The sequence below is a fragment of the Vulpes lagopus genome, chromosome 4, assembly GCF_018345385.1.
Source record: "Vulpes lagopus strain Blue_001 chromosome 4, ASM1834538v1, whole genome shotgun sequence".
Lineage (NCBI taxonomy): Eukaryota > Metazoa > Chordata > Mammalia > Carnivora > Canidae > Vulpes > Vulpes lagopus.
In genome coordinates this window covers 117,956,900-117,976,887 of record NC_054827.1, presented here as the reverse complement: position 1 = coordinate 117,976,887, position 19,988 = coordinate 117,956,900, and the positions used below count along the sequence as shown (strand labels likewise).

Genomic DNA, 19,988 nt, shown 5'->3' with positions numbered 1-19,988 from the left:
GTAATCATTTTGGAGCTAAATAGTATGTGAGAGGTAATATACTAGTACATAATATTTCTTAACATACCATATCTTATAAAATGCCTCCGTGACCGGCCAAACATGCCACTTATGCTTCTGCCCCAAGGCCTTTGCACTAGCTGTTCCCTCCGCCTTGGACACTTGGTTTTCTCCTCATGGAAAAAAGGTAGGCACCTGGTTTATTCTATATATATGCAGGGACTTCATTCAAATGCAGTTTTCCCCTGAGCACTTCTTTGACCATTGTATTTAAAATTGTGACTTCCATCTGCCCTATTCTTTCTGTGTTTTCCTCTCTTTTTCTCCATAGCACTTTGCATCTCTACTGTACTATATGTTTTGCTTGTTTATTTTGCTTATCTCCCCACCTAGAATATAAGTTTACTAGGGGAGTTTTGTTTTATTTTGGTTTGCTCTGTATCCCGCTGTATTTCTACCAGCTAAAATAGTGCCTGGCACATACCAGTTACAAAATAAGGATCTTTTGAATGAAAAAAAAAATGGATTTCTCATTTGACCCTTTTAGTGATCCCAGGAGCAGGAAGTGATGCCTTCCTTTTCTAGAAGAGAAAACCAAAGGTCATAGGTGATAATTTACTCCCCAATTTAGGTTGCTGGGATCTGCCTAAAATTTTTTCCTCTTTATTTTTCATTAGAAAGTCAGTTATTCAGAACATTTGAGTCATACAGACCTGAGACAAAAAGAGGGGAAAAAAAACACCCAGGGACAATTATTATGAGTTTTGGTATATAGAGATGTATACATATAAACAATTGCATATCATATTACAATGTGCCATTTAGTAGCATGCTTTTTTACTTAAGAAGATGTCATTAATATTTAACATGTCAATAAATATACTTTTGCAACATGATTTATTAATGTGCTGCATGGTATTTCAGCACATTAATGTGATACGCTGAAATCACGACCAGTTTTTGGATACAAAGGTTATCACAAAGATGATATTTTATTCTTATAAGCAGCATTGAGGAGAATGTATCTGTAGCATTTTTCTTTTTACATGTATCTGATGATTTCGTTTAGAGAAATACCTAGAAGTATAGATTTGTTTTATTTAAAAATAGGTATGTTTTCATTTTAGGTTTTAAGTTTCATTTTAAATTTTACTGCTGATTGCTTCCTGTAACAGTCACACAGGTGTGTACCTCTCCAGTGATACATGGGGATGCCTTCTTTCCCATAGCCATTCCCCCCGCCCCCCATAGTGGTATGAGCCTTCTTAACCATTTCCAATCCATCAGGCAAAAAGCCCACATCTTGTAGTGCCTCCCCACCTCATAAATCATTTCAAATACTTTCTTTAGATTTATAAATAATAAGGTAGTCAAATTGCTGTGTTAGTTTGCTTTAGTTATTATGACATGCATTATTTTCTTTGCTTTTCTTTCTTTGTAGATTGACTTTTTTTTTTCTTTTGGACTGCTTCTTCTTTCCTGTTAGTATTTAGAGATTTAAGTAAGATGCCAAAAGCTTCTTCATTTGGGTTTGTTTGTTATGTTTTTTTCAATTTTCATGATGTTTATTGGCATTGGAAGTAGTCATTTCCATTCATCCAAACTGATCAGTCTTTTTCTCCATGATTTCAACTTCTGGAATCTTGTATGGAAGATGCTTACATGACCTGCCATTATCTAAATCCTGACAAAAATTTCCTTCTTTTTATTTTTTCCATAACTTCCTTTTGTGTATGGCAAGGACTGAGAGCTAACTTAATTTTTTTACCTGCTGGTTAACCAGTTATTCCAATAATAATTATTGGTGCATTTATGTTCTACTGAATAAAGCAGTGTTTTCTCATGGACTCGAAAGGCTTCCTTTGTCATATAGTCAGTCCTGCTGCTTCTTGTCTTTCTATTCTCCATTGATTTATCCATCAAATTATAATTATAGGAGCTTTGCACTAAGTTTCAATATTTGGCTATCCAAATTGATTGCCATTTTGACCAGAGCATCTAACTAAGTATCTTAAAGCAGATAACTTTTTAGTGTTCCCTCCAGCACACAGGACCTCTCTCTCACCATAAAAATGCAAAATCAATGAATATGAATAACAGCAAAACACAGTCTTGTTGATTTTCTTAGTTACTCACCTTTATAGCCTTATTTATAAAAATTTTCTTTTGGCGGTGCCTGGGTGGCTCCATCAGTTGAGTGTCCAACTCTTGATCTCAGCTCAAATCTTTTTTTTATTAAAGATTTTATTTATCCATGAGAGACACAGAGAGAGAGACAGAGACATAGGCAGAGGGAGAAGCAGGCTCCCTGCGGGGAGCCCGGTGTGGGACCTGATCCCAGGACCCCAGGATCATGCCCTGAGCTGAAGGCAGATGCTCAACCATTGAGCCGCCCAGATGTCCCTCAGTTCAAGTCTTGATCTCAGAGTCTTGAGTTCAAGCCTCACATTGAGCTCCACGCTGGGTGTGGAGCCTACTTACAAAAATACCTTTTTTTTCCTTTTGTTTCCATTTTTGACAGGTTTAAGTGGGAACTTGTTTTTCTAGGTTTTAAAACATACTTTACCTTTAAATTAGTACATATTTTTAAAAGTGCATAGCAGAACTGAAAGTAACCTAAGAGATGTCCATCTACCACTGAGATTAAATAGGAGTTCACATTTGATCATTTTTGCTTCCATGACTTTTTTTTTTTTTAAAGAAAAACTATGTGAAAGTTCATGTTCCACTTGCCACTCCTTGTACTTTCATCACCTGTTCTTCACCCCAATGGTGAGAGGGAGGTTTCCCTTCCCTCCTAGGGCTATGTGGATGCCCATGCACCAAACACCTGATGTTGGATAGATTATATTGACAATGGTTTATTAATCATGTATTCATGGCCCAGAGGAGGATGAAATGGGGCACACAGGATATGAACTTGGGTCTGTGGGAAGTAGGTGATATAGCGACAAGAGGGTGAAGTGACCCCTGGATCCTTGGGAGGCTTGATTGACTTGTTTGAATAATTCCATGGCTGGCAAGTTACCAACACCTGCTATGCAGGGACAGGTAGGAGCTATGCTTGATCTCCTTGAGAAGGAGGGATGTTGGGCTGGGGACTTTCTGGACAGGAGCAGAGTGTGGAGGTCATGTGAGACCCTCTGGTTTCACCAGATGTCAAGGTGGCATGTAATGCTGGGTCTTACACCACATCTTCCTTCCTCCTCTCTCTTTCTCTAAAGGAAACCATGATCCCAAACCAGACATATTTCATTTCCATAGATGTTTTCACACTTTCTGTTTTATATAAACATTCTAAAACAATTTTTTTCAAATTACATCAATGATATGACACATTCATTTGTAACTCTCCTTTCCACACATTTTTGTGTTTTTGAAGCTCATTCTTTAATTTACTACAAATAAATTCATTCACAATAGCTGCTGTATAATATCAATTATATGATAAACCCATGCTTATCTCTTTCCCCACTGTACTTACTAATAAAAAGTATTTTGAATGAGCAGTTTTGCTGCCTTATGAACCCATGTGAATGTTTATCTTGATGTATAACTAAAGGGGGATTTGGAAGGCAATAGGATTTGCTTATCTTGACCTTTATCTGTATAGTCAAACTGCTTACTCTTTGCCAGGCACTCATACATATAACTCAACCATGTAAGGTTGATACTATTATCATCCCCATTTTCAGATGAGGAAACTGAGACACAGAGACTAATAATGCTTAAGTCACCCAGCTCATAAGTGGAAGAGCTTGGATTTAAATTTGGGCAATTTGTCTCTAGAGTTTCTGATATTTAACTATTGTACCATTCTGCCTAAAACAAATACCAACTGTATTTTGATTTGGTTTTGGCTTATATGTCTTATTTCATCCTTATACATTCAACCTTCCTGTGAAAGCATGTTTAGGTATATTTCTCATAGGTGGCATTTGGCTGCAAGTTTTTTTTTTTTTTTTTTTTAAGATCCAATTTGAGAGTCAGTTTTTTAATTGGTAAATTTAGCCTGTTTACATTTATTGTGATTTGATGTATTTGGATATATTTCTGTCATCTTGTGAGTTTTACTTATCTTACTTTGTCATTGCTTCTTTATTTGATTTCTGACCTTCTATTAATTTACTGAGTTTTTATTTACTCTGTTTTCTTTACACTAGTTTAGAAGTTCTACATTAAGTTCTGTAATTTATTCCTGTTCTATTGATGGTTATCCATAAATGTTTTCTAATATACATTTTTGAGTTAACATCTATATTTAACATATTTTTCCTCCTCTGGAGAATACCAGGTAATGCTTAAGGAGTTTTAACCCTGATCATACCCCTGCTTCCATCTTGGCTCTAAAAGTAGTCATTACTATGCTTTTATACAGTTAATATGTGTTTAGAATTAGCTATATGTTTACTACTTTTTTCTGGATTTTCTTTTTTTTCTGAAGGAGCTTCTTTAGTAGTTTTTACAGTGAGGAAAATGTTTCTGCAGTTTTAATTTTTTTATGAATAGTAGTTTTTCTGGTGTTAGAACTATAAGCTATAGGTCATTTTTCCTTAGCACTTCAAGAATTTTGTGTCTATGTCTTCTAGTTTTTCTTTTTCTTTTTAACTTTAAAAGGGCCAAGAATTCTGGACATCTGTTCATGGAATACACATAATGTGGATTTCATAAATAGACCTCAGCTTATCAAAAAGATGCCCCAAATTACCATCTCATCTTTATATAACAGAAGAGTTCCTTTTAAAATTTATTTTATTTTATTATTTTTAAAGACATTTAATTATTTCAGAGAAAGAGTGAGCATGAGAATGTGAGAGGGAAGGGCAGAGGGAAAAGGAGAGAGAATCCTAAGCAAACTCTGTGCTGAACACAGAGCCAGACATGGGGTTTGGTCTCACGACCCTGAGATCATGACCTGAACTGAAACTATGAGTTGGGTGCTTAACTGACTGCACCACCCAGGTGCCCTAGTCCCTTTTTCTCTATTCTTGAAGAAATTTATGTTTAGGTTTATTCTTTTCTCAGTAATTCATTCCCTTCCCCCACTGCCTCAGCCATTTTAAGGCTTTCTGTCTCCTTCTGGTATGCTTCAGTTTCCATGTGGTATGCTTTGCTGTTTAGGGCTGAGTTTATTTTTTATAGGTCTTCTTGTGGTTTCTCTTTGAATTTGAGGATTTGTGTTTTCAATTCTTGAATAATTCTAGACATTGTTATTTTGATTATTGGCTTTACACTATTCTCTTATCTTTCCTGGAATTCTTGTTAGGCATTTGTTAAGACTTCTCCTGCTCTACCTCTTTTGAACCTGATTTCATATTAAAATATTTGTATTTCTCTATGCTGCCTGTTTATAGATTCCCTTAGATTTGTCTTCCAGTTCTCTCTTTTTGTTGTTGCTTATGCTAGTATGTTATTTGATCTATTGTGATTTTTATTTCAAAGGCTATTTTTAATTTCTAGGAGTACTATTTGGTTCTTTTTCTAGGTCCCTGTGTTCTTTTTTCACAATATCTTTTATTTGGATTCCCCCAAAATTTAGATATCTTTGCTTATTTAAAATATACTTACAGCTTTTTTTAAGATTGCTATTCCATTTTGCAAAGTCCTTAAGATTGCTATTCTACTTTGTGAAATTATTAAAGTCCTAAGGGTCCTGATTATTTTATGTCTGCTGACTCTTACTCATTGTGAATACTCCCTCTTGTGTGCTGTAGTTTTTTCAAATATTATCCTGTGTTAGTGTGTGTGGCTTCTTATCTCTTCAGGGCACCGTCAATTGTCCGGAGCTGTCTTGCACTTGTTTTGCTTGCATCCAGGGATATCACCAGCATGGAACCAATATAGTATTAATTTCTTAGCTTGAGAGTTCTTGAACCCTGTGGCAACATAAATTTTGGTCCCAGAGCATTTAAGGCATTGCCTTGATTTGCATTTTAAGGAATAACCTTTTACTTTATCTAACACAGAGGCTGACAAGTTTCCTTGTTTCCTGAGCTCATGAGAAGTTTTTTTCCCTCTATTTTGTATTTTCATGCAGAGTTAGAGAATAGTCCTTCAGGGGTCCCAGCTCCAGGCAAACATCCATGTTCCCACTCGCCATGTGGTGGAGAACTCTTCTATCCTAACTCAGTGGGAACCACCTGCCCCATCTTCCCCACAGCAGCCACGTGACCAGTGCTCCTGCTCGTCCTGTGATTTTCAATCCTTTCTCTGTTTCTTGCACATTTACCTGGCTCTTTCCCAAACCTAGCTGCACATGTTTTGTTTTGTTTTTTTCTTTTAAGTATGTTTTACCCAGCATTTCTAGGTGTTCACAATAGAAGGTTTTTCACATTTTCTAAGCTTGCCTTCTCACCAGACCTGGAAATTGCTTCATAATGACCTGACTTCTTAGTCAAGGGCTTTGCACCAGGGTTGAGCTCAGGGTAGGACATGCATCTGGGCAAGTGGAAGTGTAGCCCCTTCCAACTCCTTGCTGCCCTCTCTAGCAGATTTTGTGGTGAAGAGCTGCCTCCGGGAAAGAAAGCGGTCTCCCTTCAGCTTAACATTTTCACAAGGAAATGTGAAATTTCCTGACCACACGTTTCAGATTCCTCACTTCATGCCTCCCTTTTACAGCTTCCCTGAATCCACGGCTGCATTGAATCACAGCAGCAAACACCATCCTGGAAACAAACAACATCCAGAGGCACAAGCAAGCCAACACTCAGGCAGGAATCACACAGACACTGCAGGGAAACTGTTCTGCAGTGTGCTGTCCATGCTCGTGAAGTAAGGGCACCGTGGCCACATTCCACTGCTGCCCGCCATTTTGGCTTCTGAAGGATCAATATATGAGGGCGTGTGGGAAAACCTGAATGAGAACACATCATCACTGCCTTTTGCTAATCTGATTGAAGGTTTATATCATTCGTTTTCACCAGCTTTGAGGGTTGCTGGCAGAAGGGAAGATGAAAGCTTTAAGGCAGGTTGGTGGAAATGAAGTCCAGAGAGCTTCCTGCGGCAACTCTGTGAGCTGTGGCCCAGGAGCATATTTCCCTTTTTTCTGCTCTGTTTTGGTTAACATCAGTTGTCAGCACTCTGAGCTCTTAAAAATGCATAAAGCTATGGAAAGGTGGATGTTCATTTTAGCCTTATGGACCAGACAGCAACAACACTTGTCATGGCCAGAGAAGGACGTGAGAAAGGCATGCAGTGCTGTGAGGGGGTGAGACAACATCAGGCATCTGGGTCCCACCCTTCCCAGAGCCACATCTGTTGTGTGGTGGCAACAGCCTTGGGTGGGAGTGGAAAGAGCCTAGAGCAGGTGGTGCGACTCATGGTGTTCTAGCAGAGACAGCATGGGTCCGCCTGTGCATCCTGTGGGCTCAGTGCTCACCCCAACCCTCAGGCCTGGTGTTCTCAGCTCCCGCTGCCTACAGAGTCAAGTCCAGATGCCGCCCAGTCACCCAACACTCGCCTGTCCAAATCCCCTGCTGGTGCAGGTCCACCCCCGTTTCTCCATCCTCACCAAACAAACTCCACTCCACCTGCCCCTTTGGGCCTCCTGCCCTCTGCCTGGAACCCCTGCTCTGTCCCCTTCCCTCTGACACAGCCTCTGCGTCAGTCTTTGGGGCCAACAGAGAAGTAAGGAGGAAAGAGCCTAGGTGAGTGGTGTGAGTATGAATGTGAGTGTGTACACACATCTGAGTGACAGTGTCTGTGTGTTTCCGTGTGTTTTTCCTCAAACAGACTGAAGAGTGGTGGTGCCTCCCTCTCCAGGCTGTGGTGCACGTTTCGTGTAGGCCCCAGTGCGTAGCAGGTGCTCAGGCCATAGTGGCCCCCCACCTGCCCCATTTACTGCAGCCGCGGTGGTGATGCTTCTCTCCATCCTGCGCGCCTTCCATAACATCCTCAGCCCTGGGCTCCTAACCGGACTGTGGCCCCCAGATGACTCACTTTGCCTTGAAGGGGCTGTCACCCCTCCCAGAGCCTCAGTCTCCCCATCTGTGAAATGGGAGTGGCCTCCTCACACCATAGAGTTGCCTGTGTGGTCAAGTGAGGTAGCCCGCCTGTGACAGCACGTGGCAGTGAGACCTTGTCACTCGGTTACAGTGCCTCGTAGCCTGCTTCTCAGCTGAGCACCCTGTTTCTCCCGATTCCTCCCTGGTTTCCTCTGGCATACTGTAGGATGTTGCATGGGGTTCCCCCATAAGGATCCGTGTCATACACATGCAGGTGCCACGCATACATCCATGCGCCCCCTCGGATGGGGCAGGTGCCCATCCCTGGCCATTCATCTGCCCCCAGAGTTCAGTTCTAATAGAAAGTGAGTCAGGTTTCTATTCTATTCCAGATCACTTGCGATTCCTTCATTCACTCCAGGAGACACTGGGCCTTGATTTCCAGATGCTATTTCTGACCTGAGATAAGGAAGTTTTTAGCTAGTGAAGAGGAATAGAAAGTCCTCACAGGAAGCAGAGTCGGGCTCTTCTGGGCACTGCATGGGGGTCATCAGCCTTCCACTTCACTTCTCACTGCTCCCCGTTGCTGCCTCCTACCCCTCAAGGTCAGAGTGACCCCGTTCTCGGTGGTCAGGGCAATCGCAGACGTGACAGTGGTCTCATGAGGCTGTCGTGAGAGTCAACACGCAGTCGAGTATGAGGAGTACAGCTTGCCCTTCCCTCCTTACATTCATGCTCTCTCTGCTCTGGTTTCTTTGCCTGCTTATCTTCCTGACACTCAAGCCCAGTGGGTTGTACCCACTTTAACAGGACATCCCAACACCCAGTACATTCATGGGACAAATGTGGGGTCGGGCAGGACTGGGCGTGCTGCTGGGGAGAAGCAGGCTTCTCAGGGACTGGCTCTGGGTGGGAACGGGACCCCTCAAGGCCTTTGTGTCTTCCAGAGGAGGACATCCAAACCGTGGTCTCCGCGTGTCCCTGAAGACACATGTGGGTGAGCACATGCAGGAGCCCAGGAGCCCTCGAAATCTAACCCAGAGAAAACACACTGCTGCCCTACGAAATGGGTCCGCCATGTGGGCTGAGCCAACCCCAGCATCAGTAGGCCACCAAGCAGGCATGAGCAGGGAGGTGGTGCCCTGGGCTTCCGTGTCTCCTGGTGAATCTCAGACCCAGTCCTCATTTATCCATGGGCTCTTCTTGCTTGTGTGATATTTTGTGGAACGTTTGGTCTAACTTTTTCCATTCAGGATGGGTTGATGTAGCTGCTCCTTGTATTTCGAAGTAAGGCTTATTATTAGTACCGTGTGTGGATTATAAATAGCATGTCAGAATTGTAGAAAGGGTGGGAAATTGTAAAGAAAACATAACATTACCCATAATGCATGAGGACACAGCGTGAACAGGAAGAGGCATGAGGGAACTTTCCAGGGCACTGGCAACTTTCTGGATCTTTCCGGGGGTTTTGGTGACTGCACAGGCATGCGCATGTATCAAAGCTTCCGCAAACACACAACTAAGATTTGCACATGTAGATCTGATATTCAAAGAAAAACTGTAAGCAGTTACTGCACTTGGGTTAATGATATGAATGATGAAACGTTCAGGGGGATTGTTCAGACATCTGCAATTGACTTCGAAGTGCATGAAAAAAAAATAAGAGGGCTTGATGAAGACTCGATGGATAGGTATGTGAAGAGCCAAATCAGTAAAATGTTAGCGGTAGAATCCAGATGGCGGACATATGAGTATTTGCTATAAAATTCTTTCAACTTTGCTGTATGTTTGAAAATCTGCGTCATAAAATACTGAGGGACAAAGATGATTATTAAGGAAAAATCCATATTTACTATCCAGACATGAGCACTGATAATATCGTAGTGTGCAATATTTTCTTTAATCTTCATTTCCAAGAACATCTAACTTTCTATAATTAAGACCTTCTTACATAAAAAGATTTATTTCCATTTTTTCAGTAAGTTTTGTAGCATAGTTGGTTTTTTTTTTTGTCATACAGAGTCTTCAGTGTTTAATTTTTAAATGAATGTATAATTTACATGCAGTGAAACTCACACATTGTTCCACGAGTTTTGACAGATGCATACAGTCAGGGAAGCACCCTCCACTGACTCACACCCAGACCTTGAGGCCACAGATGTTTCCAGAACGTCATTAAAGTGGCATCCTACCACACGTAGCCTGTGACTGGCTTCTCTCACTCAAGCACAATGCCTGTGAGCTCCATCCACATCATTGCGTGTACCACCAGTTTGTTCCTTTAAAAAAAAAACTATTGGGGCACCTGGGTGGCTCAGTGGTTGTGCATCTGCCTTTGGCTCAAGTCATGATCCCAGGGTCCTGCATCCAGCTTCCTGCAGGGAGCCTACTTCTCCCTCTGCCTGTGTCTCTGCTTCTCTCTGTGTGTCTCTCATGAATAAATAAATAAAAATTTTTTAAAAAGAGATTTTATTTATTTGAGAGAGAGAGAGAGAGAGCTGGTGGGGGGCAGGGGTAGAGAGAGAGAGAAAATCCCGAGCAAACTCCCCTCTCAGTGTGGAGCCTGACATGAGACTCGATCTCACAACCCAGAGGTCATGACCTGAGCAGAAACCAAGAGCCAGATGCCTAACCGACTATGCCACCCAGGCACCCCAATTTTGTTCCTTTTTATTGATGTAATATTCCATCAATCAGAATGCATATTAGTGTGATTTTAATGCTTGTGAAAAGTCTGTATGCCAGAACATGTTTTATTTATGTGTTCTTTGGCTATTCAGATACTTAAGATGTTTTATTTTTTCACTATTATAAATGCCATCACAGCACACTTCTTTATATATAAATCATTGTCATCAATTCCTGGGAAGGGAATGACAAAGTCGTACATTATAAATACTTTCAAAGCTGATAAGACATTTTTGAACTAAGAAGCTTTTCCTTGCATGTCCTTATGTGGTTGGTGACGCACGTGGCTTACAACTCCCCCAGTGCTTATGACCTCCCTCCACTTTTTGGTGTTGTCACTGTAGAACAGGCTGGAAGACTCCACATCGGCAGCGAGCCTCTGACGTCCTAAGTCATGGAGACCAACCAGGACACGTCCCTCTTCTTGATGAAGATCTTGGAGGAGCTGGACAGCAAGCAAAACACGGTTTCCTACCAGGATCTGTGCAAGTCCCTGTGTGCCCGCTTCGACCTCTCGCAGCTCGCCAAACTGAGAAGTGTGCTCTTCTACACGGCCTGTCTCGACCCCAACTTCCCAGCCACGCTGTTCAAAGACAAGATGAAATGCACCGTCAACAACCAGCAGTCCAAGAAGATTATGGTGGCAGCAGACATCGTGACAATATTTAACCTGATCCAAATGAATGGAGGCGCCGCCAAGGAGAAGCTGCCCAGTGGGCGGCAGAAGGTGCGCAAGAAGGAGACATCCTTCGAGTCATGCAGGTCGGACACGGAGGTCTGCGCCGCGGCCGAGTGTGAGCCCCTGAACTGTGAGCTGAGCGAGACCTTCCACCGGGGCTACCCCGCCCGGCGATCGTCCCAGGGCCGCAAAGTGGACCGCAAGGACTGCCCACAGTTCCTGCCCGCCTCCGAGCCCAACTTCCTACTGGGTGTCAGCAAGGAGCTGAAGAGCCGTGCGGCCTCCCTGGACCGGCTGCAGGCCCTGGCCCCCTACTCCGTCGCCAGCCCCCAGCCCTGTGAGATGCAGAGGACCTACTTCCCCATGAACATTGAGAACGAGTCCATATCGGATCAGGACTCCCTGCCCATCGGCCAGGGCATCAAGGAGACCTTCATTGCCAACGAGGAGCCATTTGTGGTCCAGTCCTGTGTCCAGAAAAGGAATATCTTTAAAGAGGATTTTCACAACCTGATGACTGTGTCCCCCACGTTGGTTGGCCCTGCTAACAAGGCCGAGGCTGAGCGCGGGGAGCCCCAGCGTCAGAAGGAGTCCCACAAGACTCCCTTCTTCAACCACAGCTTTGAAATGCCCTACAACAGCCAGTACCTGAATCCCGTCTACTCGCCGGTGCCTGACAAGAGGCGAGCAAAGCATGAAAGCTTGGATGACCTTCAAGCCTCCACGTACTTTGGGCCCACGCCAGTGATGGGGCCCCAGGAAGCCAGGCGCTGTCCCGGGAGGCCGGGCAAGCAGACCCCCTGGCCGGTCAAAAGCTGGAGCCTGAATACTGAAGAAGTCCCTGACTTTGAACGATCCTTTTTCAATAGAAATCCTTCTGAGGAGAAGCTGCGCTACCCAAATTCCAGCAGCCAGAGCCCCAACTTCCCAACCCCAGACAGGCGCCCCACTTACCTGGCGCCAAAGGACCCACAGCAGCCGATCCTGCCCGTTGGCTACGTGGCAAAACCAAATGGGCTCAAATCTAAAGAGATGTCGTCACCCGTCGATCTAGAGAAGCATGAGCCGGTCAAGAAGTTCAAAGAGAAGAGCGTCAGCTGCACCAGCGGGCAGCTCAGCTCTGACACCAGCAGCGTGGGCACCCAGACGGAGCAGCACGTGCTGGAGCCCCAGAAGTGCAAAGACCTGTGCACCTCGGGGCAGAGCAAGTACGGCGACAGGCACACCAGAAAGCTGTCAGACGATGACTCGGAAATCATCAGCGATGACATTAGTGACATTTTCCGATTTCTGGATGACATGAGTATCAGCGGCTCCACAGGGGTGATGCAGTCTTCCTGCTACAACAGCACAGGGTCCTTATCTCAGGTCCATAAGTCGGATGGTGACAGTTCCCCCGAACGCCACCTGACCAAAATTGCCAATGGGCTCTCCAGCGGCAAAGGAGAGAAGGGCAACCGGCCAGAAAACAGCCACCCCTCGGAAGAGGAGCTGAAGACCAGTGTGTGCAGGCTGGTGCTCAGGATCGGCGAGATTGAACGGAAGCTTGAGTCGCTGTCGGGAGTCCGCGAGGAAATCTCCCAGGTCCTGGGCAAGCTAAATAAGCTGGATCAGAAAATGCAGCAGCCCGAGAAGGTGAGCGTGCAGATCGACCTGAATTCCCTGACGAGCGAGGCGCCCTCCGACGACAGTGCCTCTCCGCGGTTGTTCCGCGCACACAGCGGCCCCCGGGGCCCCAAGCTGGAGAATGCGGCCGACTGGTACTGCTCAGATGCCAGCGGGAGCAACAGCGAGAGCCTTCGCGTCAAGGCCCTGAAGAAGAGCCTCTTCCCCAGGCCGTCCTCCAGGTCCCTGACCGAGGAGAACAGCGCCACGGAATCCAAGATCGCCAGCACCTCCAACTCGCCCAGAGACTGGCGCACCATCACCTACGCCAGCCGTGCGGGCCTCGGTGAGGAGGACGGCAAGGACAGAGGCCCTGGGGAGAGTAAGGACTGGCATCGCAAGTCTAAAGAGGTAATGTCACCCATGCCTGCCACCCTGGGCACTCCAGCCCTCACAGTCCTGGTGCATGTCCTGGCCCTGAGTGTCCCGGGAGTCAGGAGAGAGGCCTTCCCTCCAGGTGTGGCAGGCTGTCCGTGTTAGAGCATGGAGGGCGGAAGGCAGCGTGTCTGTCCCGCCAGCTCCAAGGAGCACGTCCCGTCAGCTAGACACGGGAGAAAGCGGGGTTGGAATATGGAATGGGTGGTGGAGGCCAGATTCTCCTAGAACGGGGGGTGTAGTGGAGCGGCGGGCGTTGCCAAGGATGACTTCCTGTTCCTTCTGGAACTGCAGGGTTCAGGCAGAGGAAATGGGTCCGGGCACCTCCAGGCACGTGGGCTCGGGTGTCCCCTCCCTGTGTTGTGTGGATTCATGGGGCTCTTCTTTATAGGTTCGAGTTTTTCCATGGTGAGATGGGTAGATGACTAGTAAGAAAAGCAAGACCAATAAGGAGATCGGTCCCAGCATGGCTGCCCGAGTACAGCAGCTCCCCAGATGGCCCTGTCCTTTGCTCTGTCACTGTTGTGTGTCACCCTTGTGTGCTGGGCTATTTTCGTGCTAGTTTGAGTGTGTTTGCATCTCCCAGTCTGTCCAGGGCAAGCACATGCACAGGTGCTCCTATCCCTCGTCCCCTCATTCCCTGCAGCTGGGGGACCTGTGTCAGTGGCATCTGGGGCCACTCTTCATCCCTGGGTTACCGTGATGCAGTTTTCAGGTGCTGCTTTCCTCAGCCCCTCCCCTGATTCTGAAGGTCGGGGGAAGGACCAGAGGGTCCAGCATCAGAGAGGGAGTGACAGAGGTGCGGGCTTGTAGACACATGGAGTTGCGGGGGGATGCTGGGTTCCCTAGAGGGGGTCGAGAAGGAGAAGCTTGGAAAACTGGCCCTCAGCAGGTTTGCAGTGTCCAAAGTGAGGGAAAAGAGTAAATAAAAGAGGTGATATTTTTTCTGATCTCAAGCAACCATGTGGTATCTGTGCTGGCGGCTGTTCTATCCTTCTGCAGCCGCGTACTGCACGTGGTGTTGGCAGGAAGCGGGTGTGATAGGGGCTGGTCCCCGTGCAGGTGCACGTTCGCACACACCTGCACGGCGGCTCACCAGGCATTCACGCAGGCTGTCCCTCCTCCCTCCCTCTGCTCTCAGTCCTGGTTTCCCCTCTTCTGCGTCAGGAGTGCGACTTCCTGGGGTTGGTGGTAGTGAGGGGGGGCCAGGGCTTGGCACCAGAGCGTTAGCTCCAGGCAGTGGTGTAACCGTTACCGGCTGTGCCCAGAGACCACTCCTGCCACAGGCATACTTGGTATCTGGGTGAATGAGTGCACCCCACTAGCTCTGGCCGCATCCCGCCAGCTGGCTGGCCGCAGGGCTGGGGATGTACACCCGAGGCCGCCCCACTGTGCTGTGAAATCCTAGTCTCTCTGCAGCCTTTCTGGACTTCTCTGTGCCTCTCTGCAGGCAGACAGACAGTACGACATCCCCCCCCAGCACCGACTGCCCAAGCAGCCCAAAGACAGCTTCCTGGTGGAGCAGGTGTTCAGCCCGCATCCCTACCCGGCATCCCTCAAAGCCCACATGAAGAACAACCCTCTGTACACGGACATGCGGCTGACGGAGCTGGCCGAGGTGAAGCGGGGCCAGCCCTCCTGGACCATCGAGGAGTACACGAGGAACGCGGGCGACAAGGGCAAGCTGACCGCCCTGGACCTGCAGGTGAGTGTCTCGCTGTCCCGGGGAGGGGGGCGGCGGGGGGAGCCCAGCCATGCCCCGGCCGACACAGGAAGGACCTCAGGTGGCCTAGTCCAGCCTGCTCCCTCGCCCTTCAGCGCCCCGGGCCCCCTGAACTTTGTAAGCCACAGAGCAGAGATTTTTAAAGAGGGGAACGTTATTTTGCTTATATGTTTGTAAACGATTGATTATTTACTTTGGCCACCCGATTTGCTAACAGCGTGTTTAAGACTCTGTACCAAGTGCAGATTCTCGCATTTGCTCACGAGACCTGAGCTCAACCGTTTAATGAGATACAAGCTGATTTCTCCTTCCATACGTAGCACGTGGGATAAGCATATTTGTGGGAGCCAAGCTATGGACTATGTTTCCATACGGAGCAGTCCCAGGTAAGAGCCACCCCCGGGAGCTCTGTGAATGCAGTCGTGGCCGGAGGGCATGTTTTCTGTTCACCACACGCGGGGCTGGGGTTCGGTCACACGTGTATGCGGGTGGGCAGCTCCACCTGGTCCCCTTCGTGTGGCGCCTGTGTCTCTGCATCACCGCGGAAGCCCAGGCGGCAGCCTGTCCCTACCTGCAGGATCAGCTCTGTGGGCAGCGGGGCCATAGCCTCCACGGTGCCAGTGCTACATGTCCCAGAATGAGCGTGTCACTTAGAGGCCGTGGGAGAGATGCCAGCAGGGCTGTGTGGGCCTGAAGCAGAGCGGCTGAGGCGGAGGCGAGGGCACGGTGTGGCGGGAAGAGGCTCCTTTGCTGTGGGACCCAGAACGTTCATGCCCCTGCTTGGGCATCCATCCCCTCACCTGTTTGGTGGGCACACTCACTATCTGCCTCGCAGAATCATTGTGACGGGTCTGAAAATAAGGTATTTAAAGTATCAGCATGAAGTGGGCCATAACAAGGATTGTAGGGGCTGGTTATATGATGCTAAGATAGTTGAACTCCTCAGGGGCTTGCACAGCAGGCTGTGAGCGCAAGGCACATGGACGATTACAGTCTCCTCCAGCTTCCAAACAAGGGACCGAAGAGCTCCGTACTGGCCTGGGGTTGGACACGTCCAGATTCGATCTGGACCCAACCCACAGCCTGTGTTCTTCCTCCCATGTTGCCTTTCCTATTGGCGAGAGTGTCCGAGAGCCTCGTGTCCCCACCATGACTGCAATGACATTTGTTTGTATTGGGCCCTAAGTGATAGCAACGAGGGGAGGAGGTGGCTCTGGCCAGATCCTCCTAGTGGGGTTCGTAGTGGCGGCCACTTATCTACCGCATGCCGTGTCCCCTGTGTGTGTGTGGCAGGCCACTTTCTGTCCTCGCCCTGCTATCCAGACTGCGATGGACTCCCCTGCAGGTGGGCGGTGGACGGCTTGGCCATAGGCGCCAGTCACACCGTTCTCGGCGGGTATCAGGCCCTGAGGTGTGAGAGGCTCCGCTAGTGCGTGACCTTGAAAGGCACAGATTAATTGAGTGAGTCATAGATTGAGAAACATCTCTATAGAGTGTGGGCAATGGAGGCTGCACATAGGCACATGTGACATTGCTGTGCCAATGTTTATAGAGACAAAATTATAAGAAATAAGAGTAGATCTTCACATTAGAGCGTTCTGGATGACGTCACTTAGAAATGCAAAGAGCCACATCTCCAGCTGCACAAAACAGGAGGGAATGTGGCTTGCACGGCCTGACGAGGATGTTTGCTGCAGAGCCAGGCCGACGTTGGGAGCCTGAGGAAGGCAGCGCAGGTGGCCTGAGAGGCTCTGGTGGTGTCAGAGCAGCGTGAGCACCTGGATGGTCTCCATGGGGTCCCCTTGTGTGCAGATGTGCATTCCCTGTCAGTGGGGCCCTCCTGAGTGTGTTTTCACTGCCAGAGTCTGGCAGGCCTGGTGACAACAAGGTACCCTCCCCTGGTCCCTGGAAACCTTGGGATCACTGCTCTACTTGCTGTCATTAGAGCTTGTGCCTACTGAAAAATTAAAATATTAAAATTAGTTTATTTCGCAGGCTGACCCCCAGCCCATGAAGTATACGTATATGGAAAGATACCGATTTCCTGTTTGAGCTGGAGGGAACAAGACACCTGATGTGTGCTGTATGCGTGGCTTGCCTCCTTGGCACGGTTGGGAAGATGAGGTGGTTGGTGCAGCCCACGCGTGGCCAGAGCTTGTCTTGAAGGTCCAGGGCAGGGAGGGTAGCTGACCACCTTCCGCCTGGACCCAGCCCCTTTGGGTGGTCCTCCACCACTGCACACCAGTCTCCCAGCCAGATATGCCCATCCTGGGTCTGTCTGTCCTGTCTAGTGTCTGTGAAATTGCTGAAAGGCTTTTGTGGCCACAGCCACACACTCCAGGTACCCACAGAGAGCAGAGCTTTGGTGGGGAGGGAGCTCTGGCTCGAGTGTACAGACAGTCATTGGTCCACACAGTGGGAGTGAACAGCTCAGGGAGGCTGCAGCTCCTGGGACTCTAGTGGAGGACACTGTAGGGGGGCTCTTGCATAGATGGAGCATCCTGACTTTAGGACTTTACATGACCCGGGGAGTCCTGTTCTCATGATGGATGTGAGGGTGGCCAGCGTGACTTTGCATCCTGCAGATGATAAGAGCCCATAAACGTTCTGTCTCAGTGAGGAAGGGGCCTGGGAGAGTCCCATCCTTGTCATTATGCAGTGTGGCATAGAATATACCAGAACAGGGGTTGTAAAGGTAGATGGTGACCAATCTAGGCCTCAAGGCCTCTCCGGTGTCTGTCACAGCTGCTTAACTCCACCATGGCTACTTGAAAGCAGCTCCCAAAGATCTGTGAATAGCTGGGTATGGCTGTGATTTGAGAGAGACTTATTTTGGACGGCAAGATTTATAATTTCCTATAACGTTAACATAACATGAAATAATCTTCTTTGATTTTGGCAACCATTTAACAATGTAGGGGCCATTCTCAGCTGGTGGGCTCTTCACAGGCATATGGTAGACTGGACATGGGACGATCAGGGAGGGGGCTGTTATTGTGCGGTGGGCAGGGTGAGAGCCCAGGGACCAGTACCAGTGACAGGACATTGTCACCCTGGGATCCGAGGCAGAGGGAAGGGAGCTGTTTCTGAAACTCACTGAGACCCACGGTTCTGCAGCAGGTGCCTGGTAGGAACTGAGAATTCATTGTCTGCTGACCGGGCCCACTTGGGTGGGTCCCTGGGGCCAGGCTCCTGGGACACGGAACAAGGCAGGAAAGGACAGAGGGTGCATCTGTGAAGGGCAGGTGACAGTCAGTGACATGGGTTAGATTCACCAGTATTCTCCCAATAATACAGTACAACTCAGTTTTTTAAAAGTTTTTGAAGGATTTGTTTTGTGATCTTGTGTATGTGAAACAGACTTTTATGTGTACGTGTTTAGAGCATTAAGCCGAGAAAAATCTTCAAAATGGATATTTTGTTTGAATTTCAAAGATTGAGGTGACCTTTCTTGGAATTTCCTTGTTTGCTCTTATGTGACACTGTATTATTAAATGCTGGCTGTAAAAGGAGAACGCTGCCTCTCCTCATGGGAGGAGATTGTAACCATCCCAGGGGAGCGGGATCTGCGGGCAGTACAGGTTAAAGATGGTATTTTTTCTGCAGAGAGTGCATCTGTCTCAGGGAGACGGGTGACGTCAGGTGGGTCCTGCCTCTGGGGATGCAGCTCCGGGCACGGGGGCAGTCTGCGTGGATCTGTAGACCTTGACTCTGAGCAGTGGCCTGACCTGCTCAGACAAATGTTTGAAATGGAAATATTTTATATATTTTTTTGAGCTGATTATCTGGGAGGTGCCTTTGATTTTTCAATAGACCTTTGGTGAGGAACTGGGCCCGGAATCAGAGCGAGAGGACAGCCTTTTTCAAACAAAGGCTCTGTTCTTAAGGACTGCTGGGGAGAACATTTGTCAGGGCCATTGTCAGCTCCTCCTGCAGCGGGGCCAGCCTGCTCTTGGGGGCCAGCCCTTGCAGTCCTGCCCTGTTCCTCTCGGCCCTAATTTGCTTGCTCACAGAGAGGAGACCCGTGGTTTCCCCATGTCTAGACCCTTAGCGCATGGGCAACAAGGGCGAGGCAGGTGCAGTCCATGAGGTGTAGGAGCCCACGGCCTTGGCAGCCTGTGTTAGGTGGGGCCGGCGGGGGATGTCGCAGTCAGCCCTGATGGCCAGCTGCGGACCACTCAGGGGCGTTGGGACCTGGTTTCAGGTGTTCATCGCGTCTCTAACATCTTCTCTTCGCTTCTAGACACAAGAATCTTTAAACCCTAACAACTTAGAATATTGGATGGAAGATATTTATACTCCAGGCTACGACTCATTGCTTAAACGTAAGGAAGCTGAGTTCAGACGAGCCAAGGTCTGCAAGATCGCCGCTCTGATTGCTGCTGCCACGTGCACAGTCATCCTGGTGATTGTGGTGCCCATCTGCACAATGAAATCATGAGCCCGGGGCCGCCTCGCGGCACACAGCCCATGACTACCGGCGCCTCCCTCTGGAGCCTGAGGTCCCGGGGCGGTGTGGCACCAGCTTGCTGGAGTAGAGATGGAGTCATGGAGGCTTCTGCCAGTGTGAAGATGCTCCTCAGAAAGTATGCATTCCACAGAAAAATCTACCCTCCTATTGGTTTTGACTTAATGACGCTCGATACATTTGGGGAAGTGCAATATCTTTTCCTAGCAACAGAATGTACTGAACTATATATTAGTAGATACAAATTGAATTCCAAGCAAAAAGAAAAAAAAAAGTGAATTGGACCCTTTCCATGTTAATGACGTTTCATGATGGGGAATATGTTATAAGGAAGATATTTAATACCTGCCTGCTTGGGGAAGCTAAGGGAGATAGCAAGAGTTCTGTTTTCCTTCATGTTTTCAGACGACTGCAGGTGAAGTAACAGGTATCATGCTCATGAAGGAT

General features: G+C 47.7%; 1 protein-coding gene across 2 annotated transcripts in view; it reads left to right on the top strand.

Annotated features, from left to right (window-relative positions):
• The window catches only part of MINAR1 (membrane integral NOTCH2 associated receptor 1), a 28,480-nt gene extending 8,924 nt beyond the window's left edge, over nt 1-19,556 (top strand). The window contains exons 2-5 of one of the 2 annotated variants that reach the window (XR_005987423.1): nt 10,976-13,326; nt 14,801-15,055; nt 15,291-15,459; nt 19,317-19,443. Coding sequence is in view for 1 of the 2 variants with exons in the window: in XM_041753149.1 (XP_041609083.1) it covers nt 11,026-13,326; nt 14,801-15,055; nt 19,317-19,514 (2,754 nt within the window). In the remaining variant the exon portion in view is untranslated. Of the gene's footprint in view, nt 1-10,975; nt 13,327-14,800; nt 15,056-15,290; nt 15,460-19,316 lie in introns of both variants that reach the window. The other variant, XM_041753149.1, reaches the window with a different exon arrangement.
• The last annotated feature ends 432 nt before the right edge of the window (nt 19,557-19,988 follow it).